The sequence below is a fragment of the Patiria miniata genome, unplaced genomic scaffold (assembly GCF_015706575.1).
Source record: "Patiria miniata isolate m_02_andy unplaced genomic scaffold, ASM1570657v1 HiC_scaffold_5, whole genome shotgun sequence".
Classification (NCBI taxonomy): domain Eukaryota; kingdom Metazoa; phylum Echinodermata; class Asteroidea; order Valvatida; family Asterinidae; genus Patiria; species Patiria miniata.
The window spans coordinates 40,463,383-40,488,998 of record NW_024037072.1 but is presented as its reverse complement, the minus strand read 5'-3'; the positions used below and the strand labels follow the sequence as shown (position 1 = coordinate 40,488,998).

Genomic DNA, 25,616 nt, shown 5'->3' with positions numbered 1-25,616 from the left:
TTTAAATCAGAAAATCTATTAATATTTATAGGGCTGCAAAAGACAGAATGTATTCAAGCAATGTCTTTATCGCAGCTCCTTTTCTAATGTACGACCTGAAGGAAAATTTTGCTTTCCCGGCACTGTTCAGGAATTACTCCGTATCATACAATTCCATTAGCAAAGTAAAAAAAGTGAAGAACTTTCTGTCCCTTTATCATGGACATGTCATAATAAACACTACTACCAGTCAACCTAAGTATTAACTTGCTTGAATATTTGACAAAACCATCCATTTAAAGATTTGAAAGAGAATATAAAATGCTACGAAGCAGTTTTTACTTGTGGTTCGTCTGATATGAAGCAACTGCTTCCCCGACTTAATAAGACTTGCCATGCATGCAGCTAACTTCAGACCACTACGGGTTCATTTTTAAGCAACCCTTCAATGGTTTTCTAGAGGAGATGGCGAAGACTCGGCTATCTTGGGTAGTAGCCTTGGTTGTAATTTCCCCAGGCTTGTTGGTACTGCTGGTATTGCTGCAAGAGAGAAACAGACATTACAACTTTTAAAAAAAACAAGAAGTAAACTTTTCTTGTACTGCCAGATTCCTCTTTAAAGTCACCCTTTTTAACCCTAACCTATTGGATAGGAACCATCCTCAATCCTGCAAAATCCTCCAATTGCTACCATACAGCCTCAATCCTCCAAAATCATCTGTTATTTCTTGAATTTATTCAGTGGAGGGGTGACCACCACCTCAATTCTTCAAAAATCCTCTGACTCACTTTTACACACGTTGGGGCAGTGTGGATGATGTTCAGAAGTAGTGCGGATGATATTCAGAAGTACCGGTAGTGCTAATGATATCTAGTATAATCTAGGCATGGCATAGTATAATCTATGCATGGCGAAGCATAACCAACACAAGGTATAGCTTAAAACCTTGGCACAATGCATCCTGCAAAATCAACTGGCACTAAAAAAAGCATACAGCCTCAATCCTCCCAAATCCCCCAAAACAGCCTAGTTGATTTTAGAGGATTGAGGAGGGAATTTTGAAACGAGATTTCCCCATTTCTCCACAAACCACTTCCTCAGTGGATCCTTTTGGCATTAAGTTCCTTATAAGTGTTGACTCTACATTCTTCAATCTTGAAAAATCATCCACAGCCTTCTGATGGATTCTGTAGAGTCTGGGGGAGTTAGGCTCAACAGTATAAACCCAAAGCATTATCCAACACAACGATCCCCTCAAGTTTTTTCTTTCATGAGACATTGTTAGACTGCTTACTTATGATGTTCAACAGCAATTTAAAAATGATTGTAAGACACTTAAATCAATATCCTATCCTGATGAAAACTTTTTATAATTTGAGGACATGTCAATTACAGAAATCTACACACTCTCATTTTAATGTGTTTTTTTGTATGCATATATTGTGATGACCGTCAAATATGGCGCACCAAAGCACAATAAGGTGCATAAGGATAAAACACATGATGCTGCACACTATCACATGGAAAACTGATGCATATTTTTCTATCTTTTGTTTCTTTCTGTCCCAAAACACTTTGTACATAATTTTTTCACAAAGACAGCTGTATTCATAGCAGCCTACGCAACAAATAATCTTATCAAAGAGAAAAAGGAACAATGGCTATACCTGATTGTAGCTGTTTGGCGGGGGCTGATTGTAACCCCCTGGGCCAGGGGGCACGGGTCCGTAGTTACCCCCCTGGGGGCCATACTGGGGCTGGTTGTACCCTCCCCACCCTGGGTTGGGCCCGGGCGGCTGGTTGTAGTCCTGAGCAGCAGCAGGGCCTGAAGGATTGCTGACTGGGTTGGACAGCAGGGGATGGGGCTTGGATGGGGTCGCAGCTGTGGTTGGTGTGGTAGGGGTGGGGGTCGTTGAGGCTTTGGAGTCTTCCGTCTTGGCTTTCTTGGCTGGTGTGGCGGCAGGCGTGCTCTCGCTGCACAAAAAAGAGGACAGGCAAATGAAACACACTATTGAATATGCTGTGAAAGAGACATGTCTACAGAGCATTCTTTAGGTTAAGTCAATTTTCTTATTGCTGAGTGAGTGTTGTTCACTTTTGATGGATGAAATTTGTATTCAATTCCATCGTTGACAAGCAGTCAAGATCTGTTACTTCACAGACTTGTATTCAAGTCAATGTACAACTCCTTCTTGACTGTGCAATGCATTTGTCACTTGACTAGACACAGGGGAATTTCAAAATGGCACTGAAACCGAGGGCCCCAGTGCTCTCTTTTGTTGACAGGATTTTCAAAATAGTCCCCAATTAAAGGTAGAGTACATCACTTGTCATTTGTGCATTTTTTCATTTGAAGCAACAAAAGAGTTCAACATCTAAAGGTGCTTAACAACTATGAAGTATTAGCTCAGTAAATGCTGTATATTCCCAAAAAAGAATATTCTAGGATCTCGATTTCAATTCAAAAGTTGCGGAGTCATGTTTTGAATTGCGCCTGAAATTAGCGTCTAGGACATGTTCTCATTCAGCTGATTGCAGCTATGCGATGTCACGCACTGAACCGATGAATCATAGCAACTGCGCGCACGTGTGCGTTGTGTCGACGCTTGCGCACATCCATTCACGGCTTCGCTGAATTAAAAACGACTTACTAATGGAAATTTCCCAAAATGCGTCTTTAAACGCATCTTCGGAAACAACCTTTTATTGTTTTGTTCAAAATGACAGCATGCCAGAAAGAATATCATAGTTTGGTGTTATTACCTTAAACCAAGTATGCTTCTCAACAATGATTTAGTCAGTTATTTTTGGATAGCTGCAAATGATAAACTCCACCTTCAATACAACAGCTTAGCTCTGATTTCAATGATAAATTTGAAAGTTGTCCACAAGATGACTTGTGACAATGACTTGTGGGGACTTGATTACTTGTCTATTAACTACACTCAAGCCAACATGATTGTATATAATCAAAACCGCTCTTGCAACTCGACATTGAAAGAGGCAATCATCAGAATGATGACAACAGCAAAAGCTGGATAAATTTGCCCGAGCTCGATAATAGGGATCAACAAAAAAAAGAGTTTGACGATAAGGAGTCAGGTTAACGTAGCGGTACTTTCCTTGCCTTCCACTACTGTGACCAGGCTCGATTACTGCCTGGATCAATATGTGGATTGGGTTTTCAGTCCCTATTTGACTCCGTGGGTTTTCCTCAGATAACTCTTCCGGGGTTTTCCTCCCCCACTGAAAACTGTATTTTTTTTCACATTGTCTTCTCTTTATACCGTGCCCCACGGGAGACCAGTAAAATAAAAAATCATTAAAGCTATAGTCCATCATTTGCTGCCATCCGAAAAGTAACTGGCGTAATTATTGTTGAAAAACAAACTTGGTTGAAAGATAGTAAGGGAACTAAACTCCCTGTGAAATTATTCTTTCTGGGAAGCCGTCATTTTGAAGTAATCAACGAAAGAAGGCATTTCCAACGGTGATTCTTAAGAAGCACCGTAGGAAAATTTAAATTAGTAGTTCGTTTTGTTATTCAGCGCAGCGCGCACAAGTATTGGAACGACGCACACGCGCGCGCGGTTGTTGTAATTCGTCGGATCAGTGCGCGACGTCGCGTATAGCTGCAATTCAAAACAATTCAAAACATGATTCAGTAACTTTTGATTTGAAATTGAGATCTTAGAATGCTGTTTTTCTCGGAATGTACAGCTGAAGCTTAGCTGAAACTTCATCAGGTTAGTTGCTCAGTATCCTTCATTAGATTTTGAACTCTTTTGTTGCTTCAAACGAACAAAATGCACAAATTACAAATGATGGACTGTAGCTTTAAATAAAATAAATATCAAGGAATGGGCATGAAACAGAGGGAAGTTTGAATACCCTTTGACAGAGGTCAAGTCAGACCCTCTCTTCCATCCTGCAAAGGCAACGCCCCTCTGCACTGGTTTGGCTGGTGTCGCAACTGCAGCGGCAGTGTTGGGCGATGCATGGGCACCGGGTAACTGGCACTGTGCACTATCACTCGCTCCACTGCAAAAACATAGAATTTTCACTGGTATGAAAATCCTATGCGTTTTTCATAACGCTTCGAACATACCGCTGCATTTCACCTTTTTGTACTGAAAGTGTTGCAGCTTTTTTTGTGTGAGCATGCGACAAATGTGTTTTGTGAGGGCATATTGTATTTCATGCTGGGAAAACATGCATGCATTGAAAGATTTTCAAAGCAATGAACAGAGCGATGGACCATGCATATGGCGGATAATTCTGCCCACATTGAACGCAACTGCTGGCAGACGCAAGGGTGGGAGCTGAAGCCATAACATTTCTCAGTAATCTGATAACTGACCTTGTCTCTGCGCTTCTCTTCTTGTTGGCTACCTGCAGGATTTCCAGCTGTTCTTTGAGGAGTACCTGATGAGACTCGTAAGCAGTCTGCAACCTACGGAGATAAAACCGGTTGTGTTTGATAACTTAGTTTCTTGCCCAGTTATATACTAAGTCGACCTGGTGTGTTTTGGTGGTCGTAACCAATAACCACTTTTATTGTCGGTCATTGTTTGAGATTTGAGGTGACTTCGGCTGTGCGAAGTCAAGCGCAAGCATTAAAACACTCAACCGGTGACCAACAACAAAACCACATACAGGGTGAGTCAGAATGATTTGGACCCAAGTTCACCTTTTTTGTGGCAAATAGAGTATATTGAGAAAAAAAACTGAGTGTTTCATATGAATGGTTATTACCTTGTCTTCCACATGAATTTATAATTTTTCAAATGAGTGACTGTGGTGAGGAGTAATGCCATTTTCATTTCAAGTGGCTCATTTTCCAGTCTGCACACGGAATTGGTTTTGCCCTTTTTTTAAATGTGTCAATAACTTCAAGTGAGTCAGTCACCATGACTAGGTTTTTATTTGTTATTACACTGCTTCACATCAGTAAGCGATTTCAAAAAAATTGTTGAACCATGGAACCGTGGTCAGAATTTGTTAAGGCGTGTTCTTTGCTAGCGCTTTTCTTCAAAACGGTACGATTGATATACATGAAACTTTTACCAAATATGTCCAAAATACCAGCCTATAACATATCTCATTTGCACTTGTTTTGATAATTGCTACATATTTTTAATATTTTTTTTTTAATTTGGGTGCAGATCATTCTGACTCACCCTGCATTGACAGGCAAAATGCACCCCTGTTAACCACAATACAGAACATGCACGAATGTACACATAATGTTGTCCCAGTTTAGCGATATTAGCCATTTTCCCCAGCCCCAAAGAGGGGGGGGGGGGGGGGGGGGAAATGTTGTTCCCAGAAAAAAAAGTATTTCCGGTGAAACGTTACAAGCCTTTCATGCTTAGAAGCAATCCTGAGCTATGAAGCCATTACGCCACACACTAATGAAAACATAATTGAGCAAGATCACAAGGGACTGTTTGTACAACATACTTGGCCACGTCGGTCCCAAAGTCCATGAGATACGTCAGGCGTCTCTGGGAGAACTTCATCTTATCATCCATGTCTTTGCTGACTTCGATGCCCTTCTGCAGCAGGTCTAGGATGGCCTGTTCATCGCTGGGGATCTGCTGCATCTCCAGGTCCAGCATCTGCAGGTACAGGGTCACTTTGTCCTGCGACATAATTAAAAGGGCCCATGTAATAGGATTTTTTTTTCAACGCAAACCTTTTAATGCAGCTTTCGTCCCATTTATCTTTATTTTCAATCTTCGCATCGCATATTTTTGTTTGTTGAATGATTGCACATTATTGTCACTGGATAGTTTGTTGCCTTCTTTAATAAACATGTTATTAATACATTTAGCTTTCTTAATTATTTTAATTTAATATTTAAATTATTTTCATTTGTGACCGGCTCCACCAAAAAGGGTATTAAGTCGCACTGAGCGTTATTGTGTAATGGCCTGCTCAACATTGAGAGGGTGAAAATTGCGTCAACATGTGATTTTCATTTTAAATGACTTCTTTAATACCTACAGTTTCAGGCTTCATTCACAGAAATGTTGATTTTGATGAACAAAATGGAAAAAACAACAATTTTGTGGGCATGGTTCTGTTGTTCTACCACAAATCCTGCTTTTTCAAAGCCTGTGTAATTTTAACTCCAAGGGACTAATTAATATGCAAATACGTCATATCTCAAGAACGGGAGGGGCTATGGAGCTCTATTATATCCCAAACGAAAGAGTACATTGTGGGCTTTCCAACCATGAACATAACGCAATTTCACTTTTTTGCCACATAATACTCTTTATTGTGGAGCCGGTCACATTTATCTTAAGTTGTCCATAGTTGCGTGATTACTTTTTTTTCATGTCATGTACTTGTACATTTTGAGCATAATGCTACTTCATACAATTGTTTAATACATTACTGGAAATTAATAAATGAATGTGCTAGTACTGTTGGCACGTAATGTTCTGCTATAGTTCACAGAGATCTTCAATTACATTAGGGCTGTAAAATTGAGCAAGGGCAATAAGAAGCCAAAAGCAAACCCAATGTTTGATACAATCTCAAGATAAGTCTTGTAATTTCATTCATCATCTCACCTTCGCCCACTGGACAGCATCTTGCAAGACTTTTCTGGCATTGTCGATGTCATTCATGACCTGTGGTGAAGACATTAAAACAGCTGTATCAAGCTCCTGCTGAGTTAGTCTTGACTCTATCGCCTAGGCTTTTTTGTCCAGTAACCTTCCTTAATCTGCCAAAATGATATACCGTGCAGTAAACCAAATGGCAAATTCTTTGCACTTTGTACAAAACTGAGACACGAAAGCTCCTGCACAAAGTAATTCCCCTGCATCTTTGCAACACTGAATCCATCAAAGTCTTACAATACCAAGTGATTCATAGTGTTCACAACTCTGACCAAGTTTGCGTGAACACGGGGTTTGAGATGGTGCAAGCACAAGTGTCTTTCCTACAGCATATCATTGGTTGCATCCAACCTACTGGGCTGTGACAGCTATACCACTTGCGCCAATGGGAAGTTGATTCAGTCACTTCCATAGGTACACGTGTCGTTGCCACAGCCACATACTTCATTGCGAGGTAAAAGAATAGCGCCCTCTCTTGTTCAAACACGGATATCATAGCCTTCAGCCACAGCTATAGAATACTGAAGTGCGACGTCATTTTGAACCGGGAAGAGTAGTGCAAACGAATGGGGTACGTGCGCGTGTTGGTTCTCCGGCTGAATCACGCGCTAATGTCTTTCACACACATAATGTGCGCGTGATGTATTCACTTCAGTACTCTATGGACTTTTTTTATGAACAGCAAATGGCATCATTCACAAAAGTTCCAGTGGGAGGGACCAACTACGTAAGCGCCCCATTCCCGCATGTATAATGCAAATTATTAGCGAATGTATAATGCAAATTATTCACGACTTAACCCTTTCCTTACCATGGGCGACTTTTGTCGACCAGGAAACCACACACAGAACACCCTCAACACAGACATATTCACTACTTTTCAGAAAGGCGGCATGTTGATATGTTTGGCCGCCCATACATCAACTATATACCAGCTAAAAGAGTGTTTTCGGATCGTTCTAATGGTGTAGTTTATTCATAGTGTTACCATTACATAAAAATGAGAAAAGTGCTTCAGAAGTCTCCACGCACAATTTGAGGTATGGAGTGCCATTTGGTCATGTGGTGAAATGGCTTGCAGTTTGATAAATGGGACCGGATGGACAAAAAGGCATAACATTCTTATATTTGCACGTATGGACTTCATTTTTACATCACATAAAAGAGTAAGGTTCAAGGAAAAAACTTTACACACAACACCTATGATTTTAATCACTCCTTGGCAGTGAAAATCTGGGTTGAAAAAAGTGAGTTTTCGACTTGTGGTCATTTTTTCACGCTCTAGTGATTTCCACATGACTGAGCAAACAATTTGGTCCTGGGGAGAGCATGGTCAATAAACAATGTGGGCATGAAAGGGTTAATATATTCTGAATGTGCATTACCCCATAGAGTCTTTGCACATGTGTCAGGCTTCAGTGACAATGCGTCCAGGAGAAACCACTCCCCATTTTCTCTTCATAACCGTTAAGGGGGTATTTATTCACGGAGTCCACAGAATATCACTGACCTTTGCATAGTATCTGGAGAGCTTCATGGCAAAGAAGGCCTTGATCTCTGGCTTCTTGCTTGCTCCCATTCGCTTCCTCAAGATGCCGACCACCTCCTCCTTGTTGCCGAGGCGACGCTCCAGACTCAGGCGCTCCAGGGACACCATCAGGAGGTCTGGCACGTTCTCCTCCAGCTTCTGCAGAATTTCTTGAGCTGCTGTCATGTTGCCTGTACAATGACATTCAAGACAAACGATCATTATTCCAAGCTTATTTCTTTTGATTGTTCACTCTATGTAATCTGGATATGTTGGTACAAAACACTTTTATCAATCTGTATACATACATTTCCAGTAGAGCATCTAATTTAACATTTTATTTCTGTACTCAATTACATCAGATTTTTCACGCAGCTCATCGCACTTTTCTGACACTATATTCTCACAAAGCAAAGAATCCATTATCCCTAACAGAACTCAACCCATCAAACCCCCATAGCATGTTTTGTTGGAATCTGTCGGGATGGGTACAGTACCCCTAAACTGACAGTCTTTTACATTGGGTTGGCACACCTCCAGAAACTAAGCCAGAAATGTGTGTGTGCAGTTTCCCATATGGTGTTGGAATTTGCCAGGATGGGTATGGTTCCTAGTAAATCATGCTAGGGAGTTAGGGTTAAGATGCACCTTCAAAGGTTACTTGTAGATTTCGGTGCCGTTACTCATTGAGGGAGTGGGCTCAAAGAATGAGTAATTGTACCTTGCTTCTCCTCAAAAGCTGCCCAGCGAAGGTGAATGCTGGGTTTCTTGGGCAGGTGGATGGAGCAAGCTCTCTTGTAGACTGAGCTCACACCCTCGATGCTGTGTGGCTCCAGGTACTTGGCATACTGCAACGAAAAAAGAACATTGCTCTTTGAACTTCTCTGTAGTATTAAAGGATAAGTAAAGATTTAGTAAGGATTTTTGGTGGCGTTTTGACTCATTGGTCCTCTTATTATCACTGATTGACTCACTGACTGACTGTCATTTGTGTCTGGTTGTTGGCTGGTAAAGAGAGGCGGGAAGTGCTACCGTATCAGATTAAAGGGAATGTACAACATTTGCTCTTGCTGCAATTTACAGTAGTAAATGGATTTGGGGGAGTAGAATGTTATAGCAAATATTGTCAAACTGACTTGTTTCACGTTTTGGGCTTGAAGATGCTGGAAAAACAAAGAACAACATCATGTTCTTGTAGTCTGGTTCCCTGACCCCACTTAAGATGAAACGGAGCAGTTTGTCGACTTTGGGGAATTGTAAGGTCAGAGAATCAGTCCAGCAGGCTTGTACTCCTTCACATGTGTGCAATCAATTGCAAAGAAAATGCAGAAAATCTAATTATGAAAAATTAAGAGCAGTTTTTGAAACAAGCCAGTTTTCTCCAACGCTGGTCGGCCGACCAGCGTTGGAAAAATACCATTTTTCTTGAAAATGTCAGCACACCAGGAGCCACGATTTTACAGGATGCTTTAGAATGTCATTCCCTAACAATCCAGTGAGATATTTCGTGATAATTTGATCATTTCGTTTTTTGATGTATGCAAATGTTGTATCTTCCCTTTAAAACGCAATGGACTAAATCTGGCCCAATATAAATCACTGAATACAATACTGCTCTTTGACCAGCTTTAAGGCCTATTTACACAAACGCGACTTTGTCACAACGATTTTGTTGAGTGGCAATGCCTCAGACCGTGTGTGTCCACAAATACGCGATATGTCTCATGATTTTTTTGGACAGTCTTCTACAACCAATCATTTCAGGCACATGTTCCGGCTGAAATATGTACGCGATATTTTGTGTCGCACAATCAAATCACTTCGAATTTGACTGAAAAATGTCACAAGTTGCACGACTTTGTCAGGGAAATGTTAACACGCTTATTGATTTGGGCGAATTTATAGAAATGCATGACATTGTCACACGACAAAGTCGCGTATAGGTCTTTTCTAGGCTTGCCCTGTCTTTTTTTTAAAGGTCTTTGCAGACATACCCTCATCCAGAACTCCTCATACAGTGCACACGCTACCAGGCAGCGCTCATACAGGATCAGGACCCTCTCATGGGTACCGTTAGCCGTCTCAAAGTCCAGATACTCCCGCCAATTCTTCAGCTGGCTCTTCTCCAGGGGTTTGGCGTGGAAATAGGGTCTTCTGATCTGAAAATTGGAAAAACAAAATGTATGTTACCCACTTGGTATTTCTCATCACATACACAAGTTCTTTTCGTTCAAGAAGATCCCTATGGAATGCAAATTTAACAAAACTGGGCTAAAACATCCATTCCATTCATGTTAGATCTATTTTCTTTTTGAGAATACACTTTTGCATTGTATGAAATGGAAACTGATTTTAATCAGGTTACCGTAACTGATTTTAATCAAGGACAATCTCTGAGGAGAACTGCAGCATCCAAGAAAGGTCAAGATCCCAAATATCATGAAGAAGCCTATGTAAACACTGGGAATATGCCAAAAATAAACTTCATTTTTGGTGCATAACATGCCATATATTTTTGCAAAAAAAGGTAAGGCGCAAGAAAGATCTATAAAAGTATGATTGTATGGATTGCTATTTAACCCTCATAGATGAAGTCAATATTCAGATCAACACATAAAAGCATATAAAACACTGCAGGTCAGTTTCAGGTGAAGGGTATTAAAAGTAACTGTGTCACACAGAGAGTCACTGCACAGAGTGACAAAACAGCACTGTGGAGAGCAGTGAAGCGTGACTGCATCTGCCTGCTTGCCCCGAGGTTGAAATGTGCAAGGATATGAAGTGTTACCCATACCCCACACAAAAGATAACCTCACAGAAATTTGAAGTGTGGGTGCTAACTCTATGGGCAAAAGTGGTTTTTGCAAAACTTGAAGGACTGTGAAGTGCAGAAGACTAGGATGGCAATGAACTTCGTAGTAAAAAAGTTCAGTAAGGCCAAAAAAAAAAAATATTCAGTCTCTGGTCAGACCAAAGTTCCGGAATTGACGCGGCCACGCGGCTTTTTTTTTTTTCTTCAAGCTTGGATTGTACAGACAAGGTGGGTACTATTTTGCTTTTTTGGTGTCCTCATGTACATTGGTGTCCTCCATAATTTGCCTTGGTGCTTTCGATCATTTGCCTTGGTGCAATTTCCCATTCCTTGGTGCTCTTTGGTAAAAAAAACTGAGGAGGTGCGGAAATAGAGGGCGCTGTTGGAGCTACCGCGGAACATTTTGGAAAAAAAAAGATCGACGCGCATGATTAAAATCGACGCGCGCGCTGACCAGAGACCGACTTATTTTTTTTTTTGGCCTAAAACTCAATTTTTTTTTATTTCGATGTGCAAGGAGAAAGACCTCCCGGATATTCCAGTAGCAGAAAGGCTCTGACTCACCCCTTCCTCATAGGCCCATCTCTTGCTGACTTCTTGCTCAGTCTGTCTGTAGACTGCCCCGCGAGACTCCAGAACCTTCTTCCTGATGGCCTCATTCTCCATTTCCACTTGCTGGTGTTTGAACAGAAAAAAACCCAAGAAAATGCATTTCAATGAAATTGGCTTCTGGAGATGTTTAATTCTTACCATTTCTCGTTCATCTTATCCTGCACTATTGTAATTTCAAAAGCATTGTACACTTAGTCACTCCAAAATTTAACAAAAAACCGGCATCTTTAAAATAAACATCTCCCTAAAGCAGCAATTTGGAAGTCATTAGTTGCAATACTATACTACAATTTGAATGTAAAGTCTTGTCTACTTTTGCAATTTTATTTTCTCATGTAATTTTAACGTGAGGGGCCCCTTTGGAAAGTAGTTTTCTTAAACTGAAATGGACTACCCTCGTTAAAGATTACAATAAAATTTAAAAAAAAATCAAACAAATACTGTTGCTTAATCAACTTTGACTGGCGAAATGACCAATGCAAGTTTGTTGGTCAAGCGGTAAGACAACTGCACTCATAAACAGGAGCTTGTGGGTTGAATCCCACCTGTTCAAGCTCACAGAGACTTCTTTTAAAAACTGCTCAGGCAGCACAGTGTATACCAAGTATATAATAAATCAAAGCAATGAAGGCCAAAAATGAAATAGAAAACCACTCAGGGAAAAAAATTATGCAGCCTGACGCCACTTTAGCGGTTGTGTACAAAGTCTATTGAGAGTCAAGAACATTTTCCAAGTATTTCCTAACAAAATTGGAAATGTTTCTCAGTCCCAGATTTATCATCATTTTTGCAATGACTGACCTTTTTTGAGATGATATATGAAGAAAAAAGTGGTGACAGGTTGCAAAAAATTTTCCTCACTCAGTTTTCCTATTAAGGTTTAGAGAAAACTACGACCAATAATAAGTCTGTACCTTAGAACTAGCAGCTTTCTTGGCAGCTGGTGTCTCCAGCCCTGGGGGAGCAATCTCAACCCCTGGGGGTGCGTCGTCATCCCCCGGGGGTGCGTCATCCCCACCCTCATCCCCTTCCTCTATCCCCGGTTCCACCACTCCTAGCACCTCCACCACCTCCATACGCAGTTTGATGAACTCATCAACGGAGAGGCTGTCCTTGGGGTGATGCTTCTTGATGTGCTCCTTGAACCTAGAGAAAGAAATGTCAAACAAATGTAAAAAGTTGATTCTTTTTTACAAACCAGAAGTGTGATGTCATTTCATACATGGGCAATTCTAGCATCGTGTAATATCTGTGACAGAGCTTTCAAGAGCTCAGTGAATACACTTCAATATTTATTTTTCAAATCTTATACATCCATCATCCAGAAATGGTCAAGAAGATTATTGACTAGGAGTTTTGGATCATTTCTCTGAATCATTTATTAGATATCATGGTTAATTGGCTCTGTCACGGACATTGCACTTTCTTCCTTAATGCCAGAAGTAACCACATGTATATTGGAACTGCCAAATTGTATTGGTTGCGATGCACCTTGATGGTTCAGCAAGTTCTTAAGAATGTATATGTGCAGAACATAGAGCCTCCTTGTATAAAGATAAGACCTTGCATCGGTGGCCATGAGGACAACAATGCAGTGGCCATTCTTAGACTCATGTTTAAGTGTGAGATTGAGATGGAGTTCCGACTACTTTCTTTACTGTTTGAGGGCAGCTGAAATCCCAAGTCTGTAGTTGGAGCCAAATAAATAAGTGGTGGCCTACTTCCCTGAGAAGGTACAAAAAGCTGTACCTTCAATTTCTTGTGCAACTTGATTCTTAAGTGCCTTGTTTAAGGTGGCACGTGTACCTGTACTTTTCACAAACTTTGTAACTTTACATCCAAATTTTAGAGTACTTCCACATACTGCAATACGCATTCGAGATTACATTTCATCTACATGTATTCAGAAAGTTAAATCCCTGTAAATATTCCTTTAAGCCTAACCCTCATCAATCCTCCGGGCAGTTTTTGTAGGATTTTGGAGGATTGAGGATGAAAGCAATATACAATTTTAGAGGATTGTGGAGGATTGAGGGCACATGAACATTCAGTCCTGGTTGATTTTGGAGGATTGAGAATGAATGGTGTTTGAAGAGAAGGATTATTGGGGAGGATTGAGGATGAATGCATTTCAAGAGGCAGGACTGTCAAAGGTTTGTGAAGGATTGAGGCAGTGGGTATCCTTCATTTGAACATAAGTGCAACATTTTGGAAGATTTTGGAGGATTGAGGATGGTCCCCAGCAAAAAGGGCCTAGGGGATTAGGGTTAATACATCCAACAATATTGACACGACAGAACACTTTCTACTACTGAAAATGGTATTATCAGCGTCTTTTAGCCTTTAAAATATGCAGCTTTTTTCAAATGCTGTAAAGATGTTTTAAACGACAGGCGCTTACTTTTCAAAGTGGTGACTGTACAGTTGAGTAGGGATAGTCAGGAGTTGGTCGTATACCTTGGTGACTCGCTGCCACTCCTGTTTGTCCTTCTCAAAGTTGATGTACATATCCCAGAGCTTGTCTGAGCGGAAGTCTGTGCCAGCTGCGGCAATAGCCTTGGAATATACACTGGGGGGGGGAAAAGGAGAAGTCTCTTAAAGGGAAAATACAACATTTGCAAACATCAAAAAATAAAACTACTAAATCATTTTGAAATACCTTGCTGGACTGTTAGTGAATGACAGTGTAAAGCATCCTGTAAAATCATGGCACCTGGTATACCGTCATTTTCAAGAAAAGTGGTATTTTTGTATCAATTTCCAACGCTGATCAGCCGACCAGCGTTGGAAAAAACTGGCTTTTTTTCTCTCAAATACTGGCCCCAGTTGACCATCGCACTTGTTTGCAATCGATTACACACCTATGAACGGGTACAAGCCAGCTAGACTGGTTCCCTGACCTTACAATTCCCCAATGTATGTATTACTGCTCTGTTTCTTCTTAAATGGAGTCAGGGAACCAGACTACAGGAAAATGATTGTTTTTCTTGGTTTTTATAGCATTTTCGAACCCAAAACCTCAAAAAAGTCAGTGTAACCATATTTGCTATATATTTCCAACCCCCCAATTCCATCCATTTCTGAAAATTATAGCAAAAGCAAATGATGTATATCCCCTTTAAGTTTCATATGCATCACATTCATGTTGGAAAATTACAAAGTTGTAACTGAGTCATCACTGGTCAATCGCTAGTCATGCAGTCTCAACAGACCTGAGTAATAATGACGTCACGCTTTGTTGACATGTGCTTTCTTATGGAAGCTTGGTGACTCTTGTCAGGTGACCCCACCTGACTCCCATAGGAAAGCGCACATGTAAACAAAGCGTGACATCATTATGATTCAGGCCCATTCAAGTGACAAATTATTGAAATGAACTGTATGACAAAGCCGTTGCTTTGTCATTATTCAATGTTTTATGTGTGATCTGCCTTGTGATATTACTTGTTATTTTACACTAGACAATCGTGAACATTCCTGACTCGAATTTGACCATATTCAAGAACAAGCCATTTTCGATCGTGTTCCCTGAATCTATTTTATAAATTGTAAACTGTTCAATGTGATGGTGCAATACTGGCCAAGTTTGCGCAAGGACTATAGTTGACCAATGGTTAACTAACGTTTGCCCGAACTCTGTCTAGTCGATGGTGGTTGACTACGCTAGTTGACCATTTGGAACCAGCCTACTGGGGTTGGTTGCTTCGCTGGTAACCAATAGCCGCGCGCATTCATAATGCTAGTAGAGAGCCAGGATCCAGAAGTTTTGCCATGACATTTTGACCAGCGTTAGACTAGAGACGTTCGCACGTTGCTATTAGTGCGCAGGCGTAAGGTACGTCACAAATCAACCACTAGTCGACTAATGGTCCTTGCCCGAACTTGGCCACTATTTCATGATTGGAGTGCGTTCCAAGCCTCACTTTCAATTTTTTTTTTTTACTGTGGCTCAACACCTTGAGGTACGTTTATTCACAAATTATAAATTGATATCAGACCAGACTGCTATTGATTTGTAATGACCTATAATTTCATTGCTTTCATTTCTACTTGCAAGTTCCAAAAAATGAAGAGTTTACCTGGCAGTCAATTTAGCACGGCCAACTTGTGAATAAAGTAAATACTGGAAAATGTTATAAGGCCAACAAAAAAAATTAAGTCGGTCTCTGGTCAGCGCGCGTGTAGATTTTAATCATGCGCGTCAATCTTTTTTTCCCCAAAATGTTCTGCGGTAGCTCCAACAGCGCCCTCTATTGCCGCACCTCCTCAGTTTTTTTTTACCAAAGAGCACCAAGGAATGGGAAATTGCACCAAGGCAAATGATCGAGAGCACCAAGGCAAATAATGGAGGACACCAATGTACATGAGGACACCAAAAAAGCAAAATAGTACCCCGCCTTGTCTGTACAATCCAAGCTTGAAGAAAAAAAAAAAAGCCGCGTCCCCGCGTCAATTCCGGAATTTTGGTCTGACCAGAGACCGAATTTTTTTTTTTGGCCTAATCTCCATTTTTTTTTCATCCAAAATGTTACAGATTACAAGGAATATCAAGGACATTTATGTTTCAACTGAACTAAACTTTGCAGATGCAATTGCAATAGCATGGGTGTCTTAATAATAAAATAAAATCTGTCTTCGGGCAGCCAAAATGTGAGAAGTGTGGGGGCCAGAATCCACCCCTTCCCACAGCTGATAAAGTGACACAAAAAAATTGAGTTTTAGGCAAAAAAAAAAAGTCTCCGGTTTCTGGTATGGAGCTTGCCCAAAAAGTGGTGCGGCGACGCGGCTTTTTTTTTTTTTACCTGATTTTTTTTGCTTCAAATGTCGGCTGACTGCAAATGGTGCCCGACTAAACTTAGTGCAAATATATGGGAGTCCAGAGAGGCCACATAAAGCTTATTCTCGACCATAACCCATCTAAAAACACGTTAAAATTGTGCAGCAGCAGGATCCCAGTCAAACCAGTGGGTTTGGCGGTTTTAAGACATCACCTTTCATTGAAAAAAAAAACTTTTTCATTTTGCCGACGCGCATGGCTACGGCGACGCCCGCGCATACCAGAAACCGGAGACTTTTTTTTTTGGCCTTAAGAAGGATGAGACCTGACAATACCTTCGCAGTCTGTCAGTAACCTCCTCCGGCGATGCAGTCTGGCCGACAAACTGGATGTACTGCATCCACAGGTCACTACTCAAAGGAATCGCCTTCATGCCCGTCTCAAACACCTTCACGTCAAGAGGTAGACGAAAAAGAAAAGGAGACAAAATATGATCAGAGCTGGTCCTGGGCAAGTCACTTCCACTTGGTCGAATTTTCTTAAAAAAAAAAAAAAAAATTCCAATTGTCTTCAGTGTTGCTGTTGTGTCAATAGTTAATCTGGGTGTTCCAAAGTATGTAAAAAAATCCGTGAGATTGTCTGTGTGAAATCCCTCCTTCCCTTTTTCCCCAAATGTGTTTCAAATCGTCTGCCGAAACATTTAATGTGAAATGGTCATCAAGGTGTCGTAAGATTTTTGCGTGTGGAATCTGTGAACCAAAGTGGAAGTGATTTTCAAATCTGAAAAACAAAATTTACAGAAATTGCCAGCCGACCACACAGTAATATTATAATATCTCTACGAAGCATGCATGTAAAATTCCACTAAGAAAATAGAAATGGCACAAATCAAAAATTACACACAACAAAAATATTCTCATTGGCATGAATTGTAACAATATCTCATGATACTAGGCCTAGGCAATACTGATCACATTTAAACCTTTGGGTACTATCTCCAGGCACTGACGACACATCATCTGACAGTAGATGGTTTAGGTCGAGTCCCAACGAAGACAGGTTTCTTCGTAAAGATGCTAAAGAATCAACGTCTTTAGCATGACCGGTTGATAGGAATGCCCACCTGCGGGGAGCCAGCCTTAAGAATTAACTGCCTCGTCCGACCAAAATACGACCAAGCTGCCACATGTGGAGAAGGTTTTCGTCACAAAAAAAAAAAAATTTGATTCAGCCTTATTTTGTTTTCTTTTTCTTTAAACCTCTTTGCTTTTCTTACAGAACGAAAAAAAATGCACTCTGTAACAATTTTGAGTTGAAAAATGAAACCAAAAAAAAGTGAGGAACGACAACCAATACCATACAGTTTCTACAAATTCCAAGTTGATTGAAAACAAATACTGTGTAAGCTACCATACGATTCAAAATAAGGTATGCTTAAATTTAAAGTACAATGTATTCCTTTTATCCTAAAACTAACTGCTATGTCTCCGTTGTAAACAGGTATCTATACTTGAAAATCCATCAAAGAATTAAGAAGCGATTAGTAAATTCCTTGCTGGTGTACATGTCCTCTCGGGAACTACTTCCTGTAAGGGAAAAATATTCAGACCAATTGTCTAAGCATAATACTACTACTACTTTCAAACTCGGCGGAACGTCCAGATGCTGAATCAGAACCACACGCTGTGGGAGAAAAGTTATCATGATTTGCTGTCTCCAATGAGAGTTAAGCATTTAATTAATTATTCACACAAATTGAAAGAAGATGGCATTACATGTTAACATATCTATGCACGAATATGTAGTTTACAATTCTTTTTTTTTTAATGCGGAGTACTGATTGGTAATTAGATGAAACTGTTTAAACAGAATAACATTACAAAACTGAATTATCAATGGTAAAGTGGCCAAAATAATGTAGGTTATATGTATTCCTTGCCCACCCTCCCCCCCACCCCCCAAAAAAATTAAAATGGGGAAAAATAGATGTTTTTATGAGCTTATTATTTATACCCTCAACATAACATCTCTCTCAGAAAAGTAGAACAATTGGACCTCGAAAAGTAAAAATAAGTGATAAAAAAAAAAAATTAAAAAAAAATTAAAAAAACGGCTTTTTTTGGTCCAATTGATATTGATTTTATGTTTTTTAAAATGTTGCCAGATGATGCATAACTGTTGGCATGGTATCTGTATCAACATGAGGGAACAAAGACACAAATTAAGCAAAAAAAATGTGGACTTACATATCATTGGATTTTTTTTCAGGAAGTGACATATCTTCTTTTTCCTCAACAAAATAGGTTTGTCACTTCTTGAAAACAGCAATAATATATAAGCATTAAAACATTCTGAAAGCCCAAAATTGAGATGTTGTAAACAATTAAGCGTAAAGAGGAAACGCTTTTTTGTACAAAATCTGGTTTTCATCTAATCAAATTTTTTTTATTTTGAAACATCTCAAACTGCTAAACTTTGGTTGTTGGATGCGTTGAAATACTCAGTAACCCCCACTTTTTTTTAATTATTCACTGGCTAAACTGACTGTCCCTTGTAAGGTAGACTTCTTAAGTCTCATCAGGGTCGTTCAGACGGAGGGCTATCTCTGAAGATAGCCACGGAGCTAGCAAGCTCCACCCAAAATAGTTGTCGTTTGGACACAATTCAACCCCGCCTCTGGAGTTAACTCCGGTGCTAGCCAAGGCCAATTCTAGCCACAAATATTTGTGGGGGCTAGCTCCACTTTCAGCTCAGCAGGGTTTCTTTTTACGACCTAGCTCCACCTTTATTTGTTGTTTGGATGCAACTGACAGAGCTCCACCCTGACGATCTCAGTCACTGTTTAGTTTGTCCGATTCACCATGTAACTCTTGAACATATTTATACGGTGACATTTTAGCTTCACTGAAACACCAGGTCCAGAGTTAACCATCACAAGCGTGAGCACAATTTAGATTTTATCACAAGCTCCACAGAACCCTGGTTGAGTTCACTAATTGGATAAGAGCTAGCCCAAAAGCTGCCCTCTGTCTGAACACACCCATCTGGGCAAAAAAATCGGAAATAGTATTACCCTGCAGGGCAAATGAATGGGCCAGATAGGGCTCATTCATTTGCCCTGCAGGGTAATACTATTTCCGATTTTTTTGCCCAGATGGGTGTGTTCAGACAGAGGGCAACAAGCATGAAAAGGCTTCCAGTGAATAACCATTCGGAATCGATTGAATAGAATTATGTGCACTCTTGGACCAGCTCCACTAGATGTGCATCGTCTTGTTCGTTTAATGTTCAACCATTTAACACATGCTGATGCATATGGGATATCAGCTTTTCCAGCAATTTGGACAAGTCCACTAGTTCAGAAAGGTTCCAAAAAAGTGACTCATTATTTTACTTGAACTGGTAACCAACTGTTCAAAGCATGTAGTCATGACCACCTAATAAAGCAAAGGACTAGGTACATTTTCTTCAACCTACCTCTTGAGCTTTCTCGGTATTTTTGGCTTTCTTGCGTTCCAAGTCGGCGTATTTCTTCCAGTAGCCGTAGCAGTAAGGGTAGCGCGCAAGGAAAGCATCAAAGGCGTCCCTGACCGATGGCATGTGACCCTGGAAAGGATGGAAAGGAAAGCGGTCAAATGATGATGTTTCAAGTATCACAATCAATTTGTTTGGTTTCATTGCTATGTTGCTTGCAATATAGCAAGCAATATTTAACCCTAACCGCCCTGAATCCTCCAAAATCCTTTTTGCAAATTGGAGGAATTTGCAGGATTGAGGTTACATGGCAAAAGTGGGTTGCTGATTTCGGAGTACGCACTGTGTCAAGGTCTTGGGCCGGACCTTGTGTTGTTTATGCTCAGCCGTGCATAAATTTAGTCCTTGATTATACTTGACATCCTACGCACTGCTCCAGGATGTCACTGCCTCTGCCTAAGCCTATTGACAGTCATAGCCGGAGGATTTTGCAGGATTCAGGCAGTGGTCACCCCTCCATGGACCATATTCAAGAAATAACGGAGGAATTTGCAGGATTGAGGCTATATGCTATTTTTCCATGAGGCCAATTGGAGGATTTTGCAGGATTGAGGCTACATCCTAGCAAAAAGGCCTAGGGAGTTAGGGTTTTAATGAATTTTAATGAAGTTCTGCAAGTAGCACTTTCAAAATCTAGGATATGAAAGCCCAATTAATAAGTTTTCTCTTAGTACAAGAATCATTCAAATCACTCAAGTACTTTTCAAGTTATGGAATTTTGAACACAAACACCGATTTAAACTTCTGTCCACTGATCACAAAAAAAGGTATTGTTCTTTCAGCAAAACGAATACAATTCATGTACTTCCCTACGTGAATTGTTTGCAGGTTTGTGTAATATAAGTCTAATAAACCTTTGTTTTCAAATGGTTGGGGATTAGTTAAAGGGAATATACATCATTTGCTTTTGCTGTAATTTTCAGAAATGGATGGAATTGTGGGGGTTGGAAATATATAGCGAATATAGTTACACTGACTTTTTTTAGGTTTTAAGTTCGAAAATGGCATAAAAACCAAGAAAAACAATCATTTTCTTGTAATCTGGTTCCCTGACTCCATATAAGAAGATACAGAGCGGTTTACATACATTGGGGAATTGTAAGGTCAGGGAACCAGTCTAGCTGGCTCGTACCCGTTCATAGGTGTGTAATCGATTGTAAACAAGTGCAATGGTCAATTGGGGCCAGTATTTGAAAAAAGCAAGTTTTTTTCCAATGCTGATCGGCCGATCAGCGTTGGAAATTGATACAAAAATACCACTATTCTTGAAAATGACAGTATACCAGGTGCCATGATTTTACAGGATGCTTTACACTGTCATTCACTAACAGTCCAGCAAGGTTTTTCAAAATGGTTTGGTAGTTTTATTTTTTGATGTTTGCAAATGTTGTATTTTCCCTTTAAGGTACATGTACACTTATCAGAAATTCATGACTGTCTATGATGGGAATACTTCAGGACCAAGGAAAAGACCAAAAGAGGAAATTTAATTTGAGGCAAATTTGGGGTTTGTTGTACCTGTTGTTCCACATACTGAAGCAGATAGGTCCAGCCAGTGAAATCCGTGGGCTTGTCCTTGACGGCCTTCCAGTATTTCTGCAGCTCTGGTGGTGGTCCCTTCTCAACCTCTGGCTTCTTAGTTTCTGAAAAGAAAAGATTCAAAAAAAAAAAAAAAATCCACATGATCTCTTTTTTCCAAACTTGTATATATTTTGTAATTTTCTGAATATACTGGGGAAGTATGAAGTGTGTAACATTATTTTTTATCATTACATGCAAGTAGGAGTTTTTAATGAACCATTTCTGATAGGATATCAATGTGGCACTTTGGCACATATTTCTTGTACGTGAGTGTTTTGCTTCACGTCAAGCAACAAATGCCAAAAGATGTCAAAGTTCAGTTAATGAACTCAGGTTAACATACGTTTTCTGCTCAGGACCGTTTCGCGATAATCAATAAATTTTACCCTAACAGTCCTGAATCCTCTAATTTTGATACGATTTTGCATACCCCCTAGGGAGTTAGGGTTAATAGCCCTTAGAGTTAACGACATCATGTTTTATTCATACATGTACTTGTGCTTTTACGGGACCAAGCGGTAACCACGTTTGTTCATCCCCATCTGGCTCCCAGAATAAAGTAACAAAGTAGGGAATATGTGACATTATTATATAAAAGGGGGTGTTACGACACCATAAGCAGTACAAATATTTGAACTAGTTCGTCCCAGGACTATGAAACAAATATCAGCATATGTTTAGTGTGATTCCAATGGCTCAATGAAAAACTTTGTGAACCCTTTCCCCCAACAAGTTTTGTCTAGGCACCCTGCGAAAGGCAACAAAATGCAACTTGGCTCAAATGAGAACCCTGTTAAATGCAACAAATTGCAACAGTGGATTCTGTTGCATTGTGCAGTGAACCCAGTGCATACCAGCCTCAGCACCGAGCAGTTACCCTGCTAAATGCAACCAAATGCAACAGTGGATTCTGTTGCATTGTGCAGTGAACCCAGTGCATACCAGCCTTGGCACCAATCAGTTACCCTGCTAAATGCAACCAAATGCAACAGTGGATTCTGTTGCATTGTGCAGTGAACCCAGTTCACACCAGCCTTGGCACCAATCAGTTACCCTGCTAAATGCAACCAAATGCAAAAGTAGATTCTGTTGTATCAGCCTTGGACATATGAGAAGTCACCCTGCTACATGCAACAAGATGCAACAAAGCACAGTGACTTGAGTTGCTTAAATACAGCAGTATGCAACAACTTTTTACCTTTGTTGCTTTCTGTTGCATTTGGCATGGTTGGGGTTAATGATAAAGAAGCCTATTCAGATACTCCAGACACCAACCTTCCTTAGCCTTAGCTGCTGGTGCTTTGGTGGCTCCTTTTGCTGGCTTACTCTTCTCTACCACCTTCTCCTGGGGCTTAGCTACGACCTTTGGCTCCTGTTTGGGCTTCTCCTTAGCTGCTGGTACCTCTGCCGGTTTGGCTTTTGGGACGAGGGGCTTGGACGTGGGCTTCTCTGTTGGTTCTTGCTCCATGGGCTCCTCCTGTTTCTGCTCTTGACCAGCCGCAGCTGTCTCCGTCTCCATCTCCATTTCTATCTGGCCTTGCTCTTCGATATTCTCAGTGGCACTGCTTTCCCCTTCATCGTCTATTTCTTCCACAGCGTCTACATCTCCCTCCCCACTCTCCTCTTTGCTCTGAAGAGGTGCCAACATCTCGAGGTCTCCTATCTCCTGGTCTTTCCCGCCAATGTCCTCTGGCGTAATCATAGTAACCTCATCTTCGTCTTCTTCATCTCCGTTGTCTTCGTCACCAGGTTGTTGCGGAGTAGATACTTCCCCCTGCGGTGTGTCCAGTGCCTCCTCCAGCCTCTGGACAAGGGCGGCCTTGTTGCCCTTGGCATCCAGGCCACGATTCATCAGTTCCGTGCGGAGCTCGGCAACTTTCATCTTGGAAGGTGTGAATTCAGCAACAGAGCCTACATGCGTGAATACAATTTGACATTAAATCTATACCCAGAATGTGATGCCAATATCAAAAAAAGAAAGACAAATTTGCTTGGACCTATCAGCGGCTCTTACTCTTAGCCTGGGTCAACTTAGCCCCCGAGCCATTGCAAAATCACGATTTCAAGCAAGCTGGCGGTATCCGCGAAACAGCTAAGAAATTAAGGGAATTCTCGCTAGCAATCCCACATAAAAATAGAATTTTAAGGCAACAAAATTACAGTGACTAGGCGCCGCCTTCGCGGTCATGACTCTGCAAGGTTTGAAACGGCCGTTAAGACTGATTCATTACTCTTTAATTCCAGTTTAAAGTGTAACAATGTAGGAAATTCTGTAAAACTTAGGCCTACATGTGTTGTAAATTTACAATTCCAGTCACTTGGTCAGGCTCCATTTCGAATTGCATTACATGTATGCGACACTCAAAATTCTGTCCTCATGGGCCGCAATGAAACAGAAATCACATCCGGTATGGAATGTGCGCATTTCTACTATGGGAAGTTTTCGGATAGCATTTGCGCACTTTGTCCAACTGCGGCCTTGAACAGCTGCAGCCAGATGCTTTATACATAACCCATAAGTCATTCTCATAGGCCACTTTCTTCACAAGATTCTGTGAAGATCTTCAGAGTATCCCAGCATCCTGTTTGCAGGGCGGGGGGTACGAGCGAAGGCGCCCCAGTGTTTGTTTTCTCTTTTGCGCATGCGCGATTGTGCAGAAAAACAAGAATGACCGCCCGCCTGCCCGAAAATGAAAAGATAGTGGATATTATGCCAGAGGTAATGACGGCAAACTAACGATTACTAAAGGTTTGCCGGCGGCAATCCATATCAACAGAGGGCGCTGTACTCTTTAAAATAGGGCTGAATTATAAGATGTATTAAATTCCCATCAAACGTTGTGTAGCACGTTTGGTGTAATGGATAAGCAAAGGCTCTAGAAAGCGGGATGACTCGCGTTCGATTCCGACCGCACCACATTTTAAAGTTTTTTTTTTCTCATCCCCAAATAAATAAGAATATTCTTCTTTTATTATTTTAACATGTCTCAAACATTTTTTGCAGAGTATTACATTTTCTTTTTCAGATTTGTGGCTCTGGAGGATTTTTTTTAAAAGGGAAATAGGTAAAGTACGAAATTATAAAATGGTCTGACATGTCTGAATCCCATCTTATCTTGTGAATACGAGGTAACAACGATAATTTTGGCATGGAGCCAGACTAAAACTTGTCACCGGAAAAAGTACAAAAAAACAGTAACTGCGCATGTTCAGTGCATATCCGGCAAACTAACGTTTACTAAAGGTTTGCCGTCTCCGGCAAAATATACACTGCCAAATGAAAAAGCTTCACCGTTGAAATCGCACATTTGAAGATACTTTTGAAATACTATGTTACGTTTAAAAATAATCAGAGGTACTCAATGAATGTGTGATTGTGATTATTATTTTTAAACTTAAAACTAAAAATGCTTTTACAACTTGTTGACGGAATGACGCATAGCACGACCCGTTCTGTGAGGGGTAATCCTTACTTTTAGGACACCTCTATTGTGTACGACTACGAGTTCTGTTCAAAACTGACTTTTGCAGATGACTGTTCAGTACCAAAGTGACTTTTGCAGGCTAAAGAAGTCTTTTTTCTTCAGACAAACTCATGTTAGTTATAATTTTGAAAGCACTTTCGAAGAAAATGTGACTTTCCTACCTTTTTTTGCAGTTCGCCATCTTGCTTTTTAATTTTATTTTCTGTTTTTCATCGTCGTCTTTAACCCCTCATAAATTTAAACCCTGCCCTCTTTCTACAAAATTAAACCTGCTGAAGACAAGAGGTGTCATTGCCAAATGTTCAAATGTGTCAATAAATATCAGAATGTCACTTTTGAGTGTCATTTAGTCAGCTGTTTTGGTGAGTCTTTTAACCTTGTATAGGAAAGGGGTCCTAAAAGTAAGGATTACCCTGTGAGGGATACTTTATAAGTTTTAACATACAGTTATTTTTCAATTTAAAATCATTATTATTCAAAATCTACAACAACGTGTGACCACCTTTCTCATCTGTAGGAATACTCGGGTCATAGTCATCACTGATGACAGATGCTTCGGATTTTTGTGGCTCGATTTGGCCATTTTCTGGTGCCTCGATCGTAGAATCCATCACCGTTTCAGCCATCTTGCTTATACTTGTATTATCTTGAGATATTATCATTACACGAGTC

General features: G+C 40.4%; 1 protein-coding gene across 2 annotated transcripts; it reads right to left on the bottom strand.

The window, feature by feature from the left end:
• On the bottom strand, positions 1-25,603 carry LOC119741958 (pre-mRNA-processing factor 39-like). 2 transcript variants are annotated; one of them, XM_038217929.1, is made up of 17 exons: positions 25,447-25,603; positions 22,735-23,370; positions 21,397-21,521; positions 19,822-19,950; positions 16,680-16,792; positions 13,969-14,136; positions 12,482-12,713; positions 11,520-11,630; positions 10,138-10,302; positions 8,865-8,991; positions 8,126-8,334; positions 6,565-6,624; positions 5,444-5,625; positions 4,341-4,433; positions 3,872-4,021; positions 1,648-1,954; positions 1-519 (listed from the first exon to the last, which is right to left on the bottom strand). In XM_038217929.1, exons 1-17 carry the CDS (start codon positions 25,568-25,570, stop codon positions 460-462), a joined length of 2,991 nt encoding a protein of 996 aa, XP_038073857.1. In that variant the 5' UTR covers positions 25,571-25,603; the 3' UTR covers positions 1-459. The 2 variants fall into 2 exon arrangements, with proteins under 2 accessions (XP_038073857.1, XP_038073858.1); XM_038217930.1 differs by lacking the exon at positions 3,872-4,021 and having other exon boundaries at positions 25,447-25,602.
• Between the last annotated feature and the right edge of the window lie 13 nt (positions 25,604-25,616).